Raw genomic sequence first — 14,904 nt, forward strand, 5'->3', positions numbered from 1 at the left:
AGGATTCGTGAAATCCTGCATGATGAGGTTGTTGCATTATTCCGGACCAAATTACCGGAACTGTTTGGGTCGATCAAGACCGCCATGGTCGAGTATTTTGATGAGCGCTATGCGGCTCTCATTGAGATAGCTGCCACAGCAGCTACAACGGCTGTAGTAGCGGCAGGGGGAGGAGCCGGCCGAGGTTTTCAGTATCGGGACTTCAATAATACAAAGCCCCTTACCTTCGATGGAGTTCAGAACCTGATTGTTGCTATGAGATGGTTGTCGGATGTGGAGGGGTGTTTCTTCACGTGTTCATGCTCTGTCGATCATAGGGTGAGGTGTGCTCTGAACCTGTTGAGGCTTGGGGCGAAGGATTGGTGGAGATTGACCACGGGATCGTATTCTGATGCGCAGCAAGCTGCGGTTTCTTGGGATCAGTTTGGGGAGATGTTTAGTACTCGTTATGTTCCGCGAGTAGAGAGGGAGAGATTGGCTCGGGAGTTCCTTGAGCTGAAGCAGGATTCGGAGTCAGTGACAGAGATTACCAGGATGTTCATTGAGAGGGCGATGTTTTGCCCTGAGTTCGCTTCGGAGCAGGCTCAGATGTCCCGATATCTGAGTATGATCAAGAGGGATATCAGGCAGTTTGTGTCTATGCAGAGGTGCGAGACCTTGTTGGAGCTGCAGGAGGCCGCTAGGCGGCGTGAGTTGGAGATTGAGTTGCAGTGGAGAGAGTAGAGGCAGGCCCCGACACAGTCGCAACTGGAACCGAAACGATCCAAGACCGTTGACTCTGGATTGGGAGATTAGGGCATCCACACTTGTGGAAGGTGTGGGAAGGGTCACACTGGAGTTTGTAGGTCCGGTGGTGCATGTCGCAAGTGTGGAAAGGAGGGGCACTATGCGAGGGATTGTCGGCAGATAGCCCCGGTTCGGGATTTGAGGATTTGTTATCATTGCCATCAGGTTGGACACTTGAGGGCCAATTGTCCACAACTTGCTGCAGGACCGGTGCAGGCTCCAGCACTAGCCACTTTGAGGATTACTGATGGAGGTCAGGGTGGAGCGGAGCCGCCAAGGGCTCAGTGTCGTGCCTTTCAGCTTACAGCGGAGGAGGTCAGGACAGTGTCGGATGCAGCTGCGGGTATGTTTCTTTCTTGATGTCTTATTATCTCGTGATTATTAGGGGTATTGTATATCTTCTAGTCTCGTGGTGTGATTTTTGGTATTGTATTTGTTGTTTCCTTGAGGGTTATGGTATGGTTAAGGGTTTTGGTATTGGGAGTTTCGTTGTTTATCATCCATGGGGATTGTCAGTGGGGAATCAGGTTCCAGGTCTGAATGTCGGGTAGCATATGCGGTCTAAGGAGTGGTTTGCTGAATGTCGGGTTTCTTTCGATGTTCAAGATGATCTGTGTTGATATGTAACTTTGTGAAGGTTGCTCGTCTTAGTGGGAATCAGTTCGCGTGTAAGGGATTGTGTTATGTAGGGATGTTAATGGAGGTCGGTGATGGCGACCGGTGATTGGTAGTTAGTGCTCTAAGTGGGGGAGAATTGGAAATTCTCCGGGAGATCGATAAGCATGATTAGTCGATTGACTGTTGGGGATCCAGCAGCAGTTCGGTCAGCCTAGAGCGTAGGCTGGTATGAGGAAGTGACAGGCGGTCGGGGCGGGATACAGACCAAGGGTTTCGCAGACCAAGGGTGATTGATTGTGGAAGGCCTGGGATAAGGCCGGGTTTGAGTATGAAGGGTGGAAATAGAGTTCGGAACCCCTAGAGGGCTAGAACAGTATGCATGGGAGAGTTTTCTGGAGAATTAGCGCGGGATGATGAATGCTAGATGAGCGGTCCGGATAGACTGAAGGCCGGAGGGTGTACCAGTCAGGTTGAAGGCTCGGAGAACGGTCCAGATAGGCTAAAGGCCCTGGAGGGCGGTCCAGACCCGTTGAAGGTTCTGAGAGTAGTCCAAATGGGCTGAAGGCCTGGTAAGGCGGTCCAGTCATGCTGAAGACTCTGCATGAGTTGATAGATCTGCATGAGGATATGGAATGAGTATGTCGCGATGTGATATCATCAGAAGGTATGGCCCCGAATATTGATTAGGTCGTGCATGGACTCGAGAAGTCCCTGCGAGCGGATTCAGAGTATGTGTGATGCATGGGATAGCAGTTATGCCATAAGGAAATGGTGTAGTATTGGGTGAGCGTCGTGGCACTTGTGGTAATGTCAAGGCAGGCAAGTGGTTTTCCTTGGTAAGGAAAGGGAGAAGAATGTAGCTCCGAGAGGGAGTGTAAGTTCACGAAAGTGAGGGTAGTAGTGCAAAGTTATGATTGGGGTGTTCCAATTATGGTCATTAAGTAGCGGGTTTACGGCAGTGGTATGGAATCACATCCGAATTGGATGTCTGTTGAGGTCACAGAAGGAATTCCGAGGGTGTAGAGCCAAGAGGCTCGGAAGGGATGCAGGGATGGAGTCTCGGACTCCCAGCTTGATTTTGATCAAGGAATTGTGTATGTTATAGAAATTCATCTTGAAGGATGTGTCATCCTAACGGCATAGAGTGGATAGAGTTGGACTCAGATCGGGATTTCGGTGTTTGTGTCTCGAGGAACCTGGTCGGGTTAATGCCAGGGGTGCATTGTGGGAGCAGTTCGGGAGTTGAGTTGTCGCAGGCTTCAAGGACGAAGCCTAATTTAAGTGGGGGAGAATTTTAACTCCCGGTTCTTAAATATCTATTCATGGGCTCCCGAGATCAAGAGTAAGGGCATTTCAGTCTTTTATGGGCAATGGGTTTTATCCGAGAAGGTTTCAGACTGGTGTATGTTGACAGAAGCATAGGGCTTCTCGCCACCTTCGTGTGGATGTAAAGTTCATCAGGAACGGCTTAGAATAGAGGAGTTACGACATTTCGAAGATATTATCGATTATAGCCCTTAATGGGAAAAGTGGAAAAGGAAGGCCAAGTATGAAGAATGGGACACGCTGGGTACGCCCAACGTAATTAAGTAAATGAATGCGGGTTTGTGGGGGCGTACGCCCAGCGTACGTCCAGAGTCTTTAAACCCTAATTTGAGGGTAAGCCACTATATAAGGAACATAATGGCTCGAACCATAGCCTAATTATCAATCTCCCCAACCTCAGAGAAACCCTAGAATGCCTTTCCCTTCCTTTTGTGAGATCTTGACCTTCGAAAGCTCATTTTGGAAGTTTAAGCTTAGAACAGAAAAGGAGGGAGTTATCAAAGAAGGACTTGGGAAGTTGGAGCTTTTAGATCTGGAATATCATCATCTTCTAGAGCCCTTTTGAGGTATAAATTCTTTTGCTTGGAAATCATATTGTGTAGATCTATGCGTTGTGAAGTTTTGACATCATTCTTGTCCCAAAAACCACATCTTGATGCATGTCTCGAGTTGGCTGAGATTAGTTGTCCTTTTAGACCTTAGGAGAGGTCTTGAATAAGAAAAATAAGGTCCCAAGGGCTTTGGTTGTCTCATATGTGATATAGATTGGTCTAAATGGATTAAGACCTCAGATTAAGAACTTTATGGATGTCCCAGGTAATAAAGTTTGAGACTTTATGAATCCTAGACATATTTGGCCTAAGGATCTGAAGTTTGGGCTTAAGAGCTTAAGCCATTAAGAAGTTACATGGACTTGTTGAGCAGCGAAGTTACGCCCCGCGTAACAAGGGAGTACGCCCAGCATACCGGGTCAGTGCCCCGATCCCAAATTGTGAAGCATCGTTGTACACCTAGCATACCAAGAACGGTACGTCCAACGTACCCCCTCTGTTGCATTTTAATTTTGGGCCTTGCTTGTTAGGCTGTCACTGGGCTAATAAGTTTGGGCCTTGATTGAATAGTATGGATGGAGTATTTTGGGCCCAATTATTATCAAGGACCTTGGATCCAGTCCCGGTTGTAGAGGTGGGCCTAATTTAGTAAATTGGGCCAATATTGGGCTTTGTATGAGAATTTGACTTTGGCGTTGGCCCAATAAGTGGATATATGTTTGACCTAATGATTATTTTTGCTATGTTGGCTAGTTTGGGATTTTTGGTGAGTTGGTGATTCGGGAGTCTGCTTTTCAAGTTTAGAGTTTTGACAATTGTGAGGTGAGTTATCCTCACTATATCAACAGGGTCTAAGGCACCAAGGCCGACCCTTTATCGGATTGTAATCCGGGTATCGTTGTTATGTTGTTGCCTTGCTATGTTTGCATCCGGGTAGTTAGGATGGTGTATGCTAGTGACCTGTTAGGTCGGTATCCTGTTTAGAGTATGTTATGATACGTGATCTGCTAGATCGGTTTGATTGGATGTGAATTGTTATATGATTGTATGTTTATGTGTACATGGTTGTTTGACTGGGGTTAGGTTGAGGTGGGTGCTGCTTTGTGCTGTAGGCCAACATACCCAAGGCGGACCGGTTATTCCGAAGGCCCAACGAGCGGTCCAAATAGGTTGTAGGCCCCACGAGGGCGGACCAAACATGCCGACGCTCGGAGAGTGGACCAGGCCGACTAAAGGCCCGATGCGGGGGGACCAGTCATACTGTAGACTCAGAGAGTGGACCAGGTGGGTTGAAGGCTCGGTGCGGGTAGACCAACCACACTGCAGACTCAAGGGACATGACTAGACTCGGAGGGTGGACCAGGTGGACTGAAGGCCCGATACGGCGGACCAGTCACACAATAGACCCGAAATGGATGGCTGTTCTGTGATTTGTTATGATATAGCATGTTATGTGTGTATGGTATATGTGGTTGGTATTTTGGGGGTACCTCACTAAGCTTTCGGGCTTACAGTTGTGGTTTAATGTTTTTCAGGTTCTTCAGGAGACCGTGTGAAAGACCCCAACTTTCGTATTTTTGAAAGACCCAAACTTTCATATTTCACATTATCATTACTCCAAAACATGTTATTTGCATATTCATAAAAGCAATATTTTACATTGATATAAAGGATTTACAAACTATTGGATACAAACCTTCTATTACAAAGTGTTATATATATTACATAACTACCCAGGATATTGTAATTTATACAAACATAAAAAGTAGTACAAAAGTACTATTACAAACTATTCTACATCTTTCATTAGTATGTAAACATACTATTTATTTATCACCTGCAATTGTTAAACATTGATAGGGTAAGCGGTGACGCTTAGTGAGTTCAAAAATAGATACAATATAATGTTATGCCATATATATATATATATATATATATATATATATATATATATATATATATGTATATATATATATATATATATATATATATATATATATATATATATATATATATATACTTCAATGTGACAAGGTAAAGAGGAACAACAAGATGTATGTGAGATCATGTAACAAGCGTTCATATCAATCAAAGACATTATTCAAAGATATTCTTTTCAACTCTTGATATACATCAATAAATCTTTGGCCCAATTGGCATAGAAGACATGCAATTTCTGATTAACATCTTGTTAGATTTCAGGCTTATAATCCTGTCTAACCATTTGCCAATGCCATAGAATAGAAGTCATTCTCTTACGGAGACATGCTCTACATGGCCAGAGGCTACGTACCATTACCAATGTGAATCTAAGTCCTTTCACTGATCACATGGTCAAAGGTATTACAATTGCTATAAACATAGTGAATAACACGAGGAAATAACTCATAATGATAATACTGAAAAGCACATAGCACATATAACACATAACATACAATTGTTCCTATATATTGAACTCAACTTAAGTTAACCGGGGGTTAAAATAGTAATTTGGACAACACTTCGGCTTTAAATATGCCTTTCTATGTTGAAAACCGGGAGTTTGTTTGAAAACCGGGCTCTGCGAAGGTAGGGCTTCAAAACCGAAAAGATAAAATTTTCGGGCTTCTCGGGGGTCTCAGGGCATGTTTCGGGCTTTAAAAATGGTACCGGGGCTTCGGGAAAAGTCAAAATAGTCAATATAAGTTTAGGGGTGAAAAATGTCAATTTTCCAAAAATACTCCGGAAGGCTCGCAGCCCCCTTTATATAGGGTGCAAGCTTCGGATTCTGTGGCTGAGAAGCGACAACGTGGCTGCTGGAGCGAAGGCCACGAAGCGAGAGGAGGGGAGAAGACGTGTACCTACGAGCTGCGGACATCTGGCAGGAGGGGGCGAAGGCCACGAGGCCGCTGCGAGGCTCGGACGTGGCACCGGGAGCAAGGCGGGTAGGCGAGACGTGTCTCGCGTCGGACTGGCCACCGATGCGAGACGTGTCCCCTTCCTGCTGGACCTCGGCCTTGGCGAATCCTCTTGTGACACCTGCTGAGTATGCATTCGGCCACGTCTCCGGTGACGCTGCTGCTTCGTGCGAAGGTGACGTGGCCGGTACTGTTCATGCGAGTTTTCTCGGTTTTTGGGCCACGAACTTCTAAAATCCATAACTTTCGCATACGAGCTCCGTTTTTGATGTTCTTTATATGCACGCGTAGCTAAAGTTACGCTCTACAACTTTTGTTTAGACTTCGTCGGCTAATTTTGACTTTAATTTTAATATTATTATTTTTAACAGACCGGGACAGAAAAATCCGTTAAAAATTCATAAATTCTTCATCCGACATCCGTTTTCGTCAGACTTTTTACCGTTTTACTACATATGACGAGACCTTCGATTCTCGTTTAGGATGTATTGGTAAAATATCGCTCGATCTAAAATTCGAGTTTTTAGTTGTCTACTGCTAAGTTGAAACTTCGAAAAATCATAACTTCCTCATACGAAGTCAGATTTTGGCGTTCTTTTTATCGAATTTCTCGTTTTAACGAATACTACGACTTTAATTTAGGTTACTAAGGCTAAAAAGTAGTTTATCAAAAACTCACTTTTTACGTCATTCAGTGCCGTGCCGGTTTTGTCGCGGATCTTCGGTTGGTCATAACTTCTTCGTTATAACTCGGATTTTGACGAGGTTTTCTCCTACAATTTTCTAACGAGATTCTCTACAAAATCAAATAATAAAATTTTACTTATTTAAAATTTCATATTTTCGCTAAATTTCACTATTTGGCTTTTAATTGGAATCTCATAAGACTTCCAATATTTTCTGAGTGATTCTAAACATAGTTTTACTTCATTTCTAGTAAAAACCATCTGTTAGAACTTAACACTCAATTTTACATAATATTTTACAATTTTATTCATTACAAAACACGATTTTAAAACGTGTATGTTACACCGTGGCAAGGCAAAAGTGTGATCGTACCGCTCCTTATGTTTTTGTTTTATGTTATGGTTCTGGGAATACTCTGACAATAAATGTATTGAAAACCTTTTTGTAAAAACTTAAAGAAATTGGGATGTTTTTGAAAAGTTTAAATTGGCTTGAATTTATGGTCGTTACAAATATGGAGACCCCAGTCTCGCCCCTGGTCCGAACACCAGGTTCCCAAAACTCAAAGAAGAAGGCTACCCAAGCCCAAAAACTCTTATGAGTCATGCTCTGGCTAGCGAATAATACGAATCCCCATATTATCATAACACTCTCTCACAGACTGGTGAATACTACTGCTCCCTGCAGTATCACAAAACACTCTCTCTTACTGACTTGCCATGGGCTCTCTCCATGGTTTTACCCCTGATAATCCGAAGTGATCACACCCATCCGGATCCACTCAGTATCTTATCACCCCATAATCTCATCCTCGAGTCATCACCCTTCTGAGTTCATTATCGAATACTCCACGATCCAACATATATAGGTACACGTACTCATCCAGGTTAACCATCAACACTCCTTACAACAACCTTCATGACCAAACACTTTTTCTCGTTGCAGATCACATTCTTAGATAATCATGCATGATGTGAATAGCCAAAGGGCTCCCACTGGAAGCATAGTTACTAGATACACCACTTTCCATCTCACACTCAAGACTCAAAATACTCCAAAATTTAGAACATCATACCCGGATACCTTGGTACACTATCATAGATTATGTCGATATCTTGCCTCAATTACTAACCATATAATCACGACAGCATACTCAAATACCGCGATGTACTCTCTCAAAATCTTACAACCGATCTTCTCCTCTCAAAACTTGTAACTTTGGAAATTTCCCAACTCACAAATTTAAACATATAGGAATTGACAATGACTGAAAACATGTTGATGAAATTTGATGTTTCACCCTCTATTGATCACCGCCCCCATGAACTACTCACACCGACTCTGCAATTGGTTGACAAATCAAATGTTGCCCCACCGGGAGTATAGATCACATTCTATACCTATCCCTATAAATCCCAACCGTTGCACCCTGAACTCGGCGAACCAACCGCATCGAACTCAACAATTACAAATCCGAAGAAACTCCCTAGCCATAATAAATTCTCTTAGTCAACAGCCATATATTGTGGATTCACTAATACTTCCGCAAGCACATACCCATACATCAAACCAGGAATTCTCAACCACCGGAACTATCCTTACGGGCCAACCACCTCGAATTTACCATTACAACCTCGAAGAATTCCTAACCACCACAAGGTCTCCGACCAAAGGCCACCTGCCATGGAGACACTCGTCCTTTCCTGAACACTTTCAACATGCATTATCTCGCTCTGCACCTTGCCTCGACCACTAATAACCCTGGTCTCATGTATCCGTACTGTAGGTCTTTATATATAGTTCTCTAACCACTCTTGAAAAAATCTCTAATACTCTCAATAAAATACTCGATTCTCCCCCACTCAGGTTTTAAACCATCACCATTTAGCACACCAACAATCCATTCCACATACTGTTTTACCAGTTACATCACACTTACTCTTGGAAAGTGCCACATAACACTCGATGATCTTTCCGATGGAAAATCAAGCAACTCCGAATATTCCATAATCCAGACAAAAATCTCAGAATCCTCCTAACGTGACTACCTCTAGTCATCTTGAATGCCTCAGACCGACACACCACCGGATACTCTGATTTTCCCGACACAGTCCTGAATCTCAATCTGGAAATAATACATTATCACGCACCTCGTCTCCGATTCCTCGACCAACCTCCCACTGCGAGAATCATCCAAAAAGTAAGAGACCTCACTCTCACAGTAGATACACAACACAGACAACGAGGGCCACCGCCCCGATATACTCCTCTTGTTCACCTGGAACTGCTGCTAAAAGTATGCCTCCCTCAATATGACACCTCCTTGATTCTTCCACCTTGGCCCCACTAACGAATCTCTTATGGTATAAAAATACCTTGCCGCAAACATACTGCCTAAATTCTCTGGTAGAAGATCACAACCAATGCTACCCCATAGGTTTAACCTCCAACTCTGAAATCGAAAGCTCAATATCTCTTCTGCTTCTCACGGGAAACTGAAACATCACAACTCCGATCACAAAAGGTGACGTCTCATTTATCGGTCGATTTCTCAAGTCAGACTGTAATCCTCCATAAAGCACCATCTCTACTCATCCTTAAGTCTAGCGCCTCCAACTGGCATCTCACCAAAAATCTCTCAAAAACTGACTCGATTTCCCTCTCACGGTGTGCTCCATTGAAACTCAATTGACATGGCCTTCTGGCCCTACACTCTATCACATTTGGTCTCAGTCTAATTAATCACACTGGATAACTGGTAAAACCTGAAGCACTAACCGCCACAAATCATGGTACTCAAACCATGTAATCATCTCTTGACCTGCCACGAATCATGGTACCAGAACCATGTTACCTCCTCTTAATCTGCTATGAATAATGGTACCCAAACTACGTTATCTCCTCTCAATTTGCTACTTAGAATCTCTAGAATTTTCTATGTTTCAAGTATGGGTCCTCTGCTTTCAGTAGTACAGGCCCATACTACCTGCCACATCTACCTATACTCTCCACACTGATTGTCCCAAATTTCCTAAGTAGTTGCTCAACTTTCTCGATTACCAATCTCGTTACACACGCTCGCCCTCCAGCGCATACTCTTCCCCAACAACATACTCATAGGACTCAAATTACTCACCAGACTCCCTTAGGTTCTCACACTTCTCTGCTATCAACTGCTGGATAACTCCTTACAATGCCAACCATCTATCTCTTGAATATTGTCATATTCACTCGATAGATGACTCTCATTATCAAGAGTTCCACAACATACAAAGCAAGAAACATTTGTGCATCGAATAACCTCCACTAATACTAACACACCACTCGAGTACACAACTCCACTTGCCCTACTTATGACTCAAAGGCACCATTGAACTCAGGTTGTCTCACCTCTCATGGTATCTAATTACTCTTCTCAGTACATACTCAGGGCACATAATAGATAACAACAATCCTTAGGCTAAGGCATCACAAGTCAGGCATCTCTAGCCCTAAACATGAATTACCTAGCCTATCCTCTAGCATGCATAATAATATCTCATAACATCTCATCCATATTTCATATTTTCATAAAGTCAACAATTTTTGGTATTCTGGGAAATCACCGTTCGGGCTCTATCTGATTGTACACACTGCTCCTTCTCGTTTTTATCTTAGAAACTCTTACTTGTTTTTAGAAAAAAAAATTCTTTTGAAAACTTTTCTCAAATCCTCAGTTTGAGTCCAGACATACCCGAAGGTGCATCGGAATCCCTCAAACCATGGCTCTGATACCAACTTGTAACACCGTAAATTTTCATATAAAACTTCCATTTAAAATCGCATAATTCTCATAACACATTTCACAAAAATCTCATTTATTTAATTTACAAATTGCAACTCCATAATTGTTTGATAAAAATCCAGGATCTTCAAAACATAACTCTTTTACTGGTGTGTACAATCAAACCGGTGCCTTCCCGCAATCATGAGAAAAATCTAAAACACATAACACATAACACGGTAAGCACGAAGCTTAGTGAGTTCCCCAAAATACCACACACACAGCTCATTAGCCACTCGAGGCTATATCATTGTAGGACCCTCCGGTCAATGTGTCTCAGTGGGACCCTCCAGTCCCACGATTCGTTGGACCCTCTGGTCCAGTCTGTAAAGCTTCGCATAGCATAAATCACAAAGACATAATGCACACATACAACATAAAACAGGAATAACATAATACTCAATGTAAGCACATAAGACCCTCCGGTCACACATAAGTACCACTCTAGGTAAAGTATAGTGAGAAGACTCGCCTTGCTAATTGCAAGAAATTATCCTCGAACTCGAATCTCGAACCAGCCACTGCCTAACACATAAGGTAATTATCTCTAATCAATACTCGAATTCTCAACTATAAGTAAACCAAATGTTACTCTTTCTCTTTCACTTTCTCTCTAACTCTTGAAATGGGTAAAAGACCATTTGACCCATCCATGATCTTCATTACTCATTTATGCCCAAACCCTAAAGTCAACAGAAGTCAAACTCGAGTCAACAACCTTGTTTGACCCGAATCGTCGAGTGCACTGATGCAACTCTTTGATTCCCCTCATATCCTCATAAGTCTCAAGAAAGTCCAGCTCAACTCATCGAGTTGACCCCCAACTCGCCGAGTTATTGCACAATCAGACCCATCGGGACAAACCCTCACCGACTCGTCGAGTCATGCCATGGACTTGGCGAGTCCCTTCAGAATCATATCTCATTTAGGCATTTTCAAGGCAGAGAACCTTCCCAAACTATAAATCTACACTCCTAAGTCTCATCAATTACGTAAAGTCACAAGCTTTACATTCATGCATGACATTTTGAGCTTAAAATGCCAAAACACACCCCAAAAAGGGTTTTTCACTCAAGATGACTATTATGGTTGGATAAAGCAGGGACTTTTAGACTCTTGGGGTATATTTTCTTGCTTCGGCTGATCGTACACATCTCATCCTTCCTTGGTTACCTTTGAAAACAATTTTGGAAATCATTTTTTGAAAACTTTATAAATCCTTAGTTTTATTCCGGATTTACACGAATGTTTATCAAATTTGCTCAAACCAGGGCTCTGATACCAACTTGTAACATCCCAAACTCACAATAATTTTTTTTCATTTTTCAATGTAAGTAAAATCATTGTTTCAATCAAAACCCAAGTCATAAGAAACCAAGTATCAAAGTCAAATATCCCAAAACCAGTGTATCATAAAATCTCAAAAATATATCACCGAAGGATGTGTACGATCACACCTTCACCTTTCCCCGATCATTAGAAGTACCTAAAACATAAGACATAAACTATAAGCAAAGCTTAGTGAGTTCCCCCAAAATACCACCACACAAACATATAACAACATGCATACTGGGTCCACAACCATCGAGCTGGATTACCCCTGAGCCCACAACATGATTCCGAATTGCCTTTCTGATCCACAACTCATGTCTGAATTGCTCCTAAGCCCACAACATAAGTCTGGCTTGCTCTCGGCATATGGTTAAATATTATCCACAACACTGCTCTTAGGATAATATTTAACCATATACCCAGATTTTCCACACAAATCGCCAAAACAGACGGGCCTTTCCCAATCGTGGCCACCTCAGACCACGTCATGGGCACTGCGTTCCAAACAACTTAATTGGTTAAGCCGTTTTATTCGATTCTAAGAGCTTCAATGCTCAGATCTGGTCCATTCCATTGTCTAAATGGATAAAGTTTCCAACTTTATCCCTTAAGACCTTCCAAGAGGTAAAGATCGCACCCTATGCCTAAGAGGGGGGGGGGGTGAAAACACATCATGGCTTAATCAATAAGCACTTAATATTGAAGATCTCATGACCCACGATTCGAGAAGGGTTTCTAGTACCAAAACTATCATAAAAAGAATTTAATTTATGTAGGGCAGAGTTGTAATACCTAATCTCTAGTATGTGATTTATCTATTGACCTTCTTTAAGCTAATTTTGATTTGGGGTTGTAGGAGGGATATGGATAAAGTGAAAACTTTATAAATTAAGTCCCTTGGTAGAATTAGATCTGAGAATTTGGGCTCTGGACTTAAAGTATTAAGAACTTAGTAAAAATTGGCCGAATCACCAATAAGCACGATGCAGCCAGAGGTGTCGCGGTGCGAGTCACTATGGCCAGTCGCAACTTTTTTTAAAAAAAATTTAGTGTTCATGACACGACCAAAGAGACGGTTGTGACGTGTTAACCGCTAACTTTGATCAAATTGACCATTGACTTTTTTTACTAGTTAGACTTTTGGTCAAATTTGGTGAATTTAAGTTGTAGGCCGAGGTTTTACCTCTGTTTGTTATCTAGGTGGTTCGTTAGACTAATTCTTACGTGTTCGAGCGTATAGTTGTGATTCTTCAGTTTTCAGTTCATGTGAGTTAGATCACAATACAATATGTTACACTATTTATCCTCTGTATGATAGGATGTAGATGTATTGTAGTATGTTGATTAGGCAAGTAGGATGGTATTGTCTTTTGCATTTTGATTGTTTGATTGTGTGATATATCGACATATTATGTTTGAGAAGTTGATGGTGGATCGGCACTAGAGATGAGAGGCTAAAATACTTTTGTCTATGGTTAGACGTGCAATAAAACCATTACCCACTATTGATGACTAGAAATACACTAGATCTATTAGCCGCCTTTGATGACTAGACGCGCACTGTTGGTAAATAAGTCTCAAAAACTCAGAACTTGCAACTCACGAATATAATGAAAATAAACTTGCATAAGAGAAAAAAGAAACTTTCTAATATGAAGTGAAGAAAGAGTACGAAAGTTGCAGAAGAAAGCTGAATATTCATATTAAACAAGGCCTATATATAGCCTTTTAAAACATCTACTGTGAAGAAAAGAAAACTAATAAAAAAATACTAAGCTATGCTACCTAAAGACCAGGTAAATATGAAGACTGCCCAACGTGCACATCCTAAAATCCGGTCAAACCTTTTACCAAGCCTTTTTTTTTATTCAAAGTAAAGCAAGTGTAAATGCCATAACCCATGACCCATAAAAACTTGACCCATGACCCATCCAATAAACGATTACTCCAACATTCACCCCTTAATCGCTTATTTCGTTGTTCACAGCAGTGTTGGTTCATCATCCTCGCACCGATTCAAGTTGAGCTCATCTTTTTTCTCCCACATTGGACACTCCGAAATGTAATGTCCGAACTCATTACATTTGTAGCATTTCACGTGACTCTTGTCCCGTTGTACTCGACCTTCTCCTCGACCTTTCCCGGACCCCCGACCTCCACCTCGGCCACGCCCATGGTCTTCCCGATTCGAGTTTCCACAACCACAATGCTCACACCTATGGTCTTTTTCTTTTGTTTTTTCATCAGAATTTGCAAGCAAAAGCTGATTTTGCTCGGGTTGGATCTCCTCAACTTTGATCCTTTCTTCATAAGCTTTAAGTCGACCTACAACATCATCATAACCGATGGTCTTCAAGTCTACAACCTGTTCTATAGAAGCCACCATATGAATAAAACGTTTTGGTAACCCATTAAGAAACTTCTTAACCAATTTTGTTTCTTCCATAACCGATCCAAGTGAGGCGGCTCTAGAAGCATACTCGGACAACTTATTAGCAAAGTTATCTATCACCTCTTGATCCTTCATCTTCAGATTTTCAAACTCTCCCATTAGAGTTTGAAGTCGCGCCTCCCGGATTCGATCCGCACCCAAATGACGGGTTTTGAGAACCTCCCACATCTCCTTTGCGGTTGTGAGATTCCCTATTAACAGTGTTTGCTCCTCGGGTATGGCTTGGAACAAAAGTGCAATTGCTATGTTATTCTTCTTGGCATCCCCATTGACTCCCGGATCTATTGCCTCCCACACCCCATGAACATTGAAGATAGCCCGCATCCTCATAGCCCATATTGTGTAATTTGTTGATGACAATACCGGACATTGAAGAGTCATGGTGTTGCTCTCCTTGACAACAGCCGCTGTTTGATCCTTCGGTGGAGCCAT

The 14,904-nt window shown here is 42.2% G+C and overlaps 1 protein-coding gene across 1 annotated transcript; it reads right to left on the reverse strand.

Annotated features, from left to right (window-relative positions):
• Positions 1-14,001: 14,001 nt before the first annotated feature.
• LOC145009472 (uncharacterized) lies at positions 14,002-14,904 on the reverse strand. The gene has a single exon (XM_078968162.1). The coding sequence runs from the start codon at positions 14,902-14,904 to the stop codon at positions 14,002-14,004; it is 903 nt and encodes a 300-aa protein (XP_078824288.1).

Source organism: Lactuca saligna, chromosome 8 (genome assembly GCF_052625555.1).
Source record: "Lactuca saligna cultivar CGN05327 chromosome 8, ASM5262555v1, whole genome shotgun sequence".
Taxonomy (NCBI): Eukaryota; Viridiplantae; Streptophyta; class Magnoliopsida; order Asterales; family Asteraceae; genus Lactuca; species Lactuca saligna.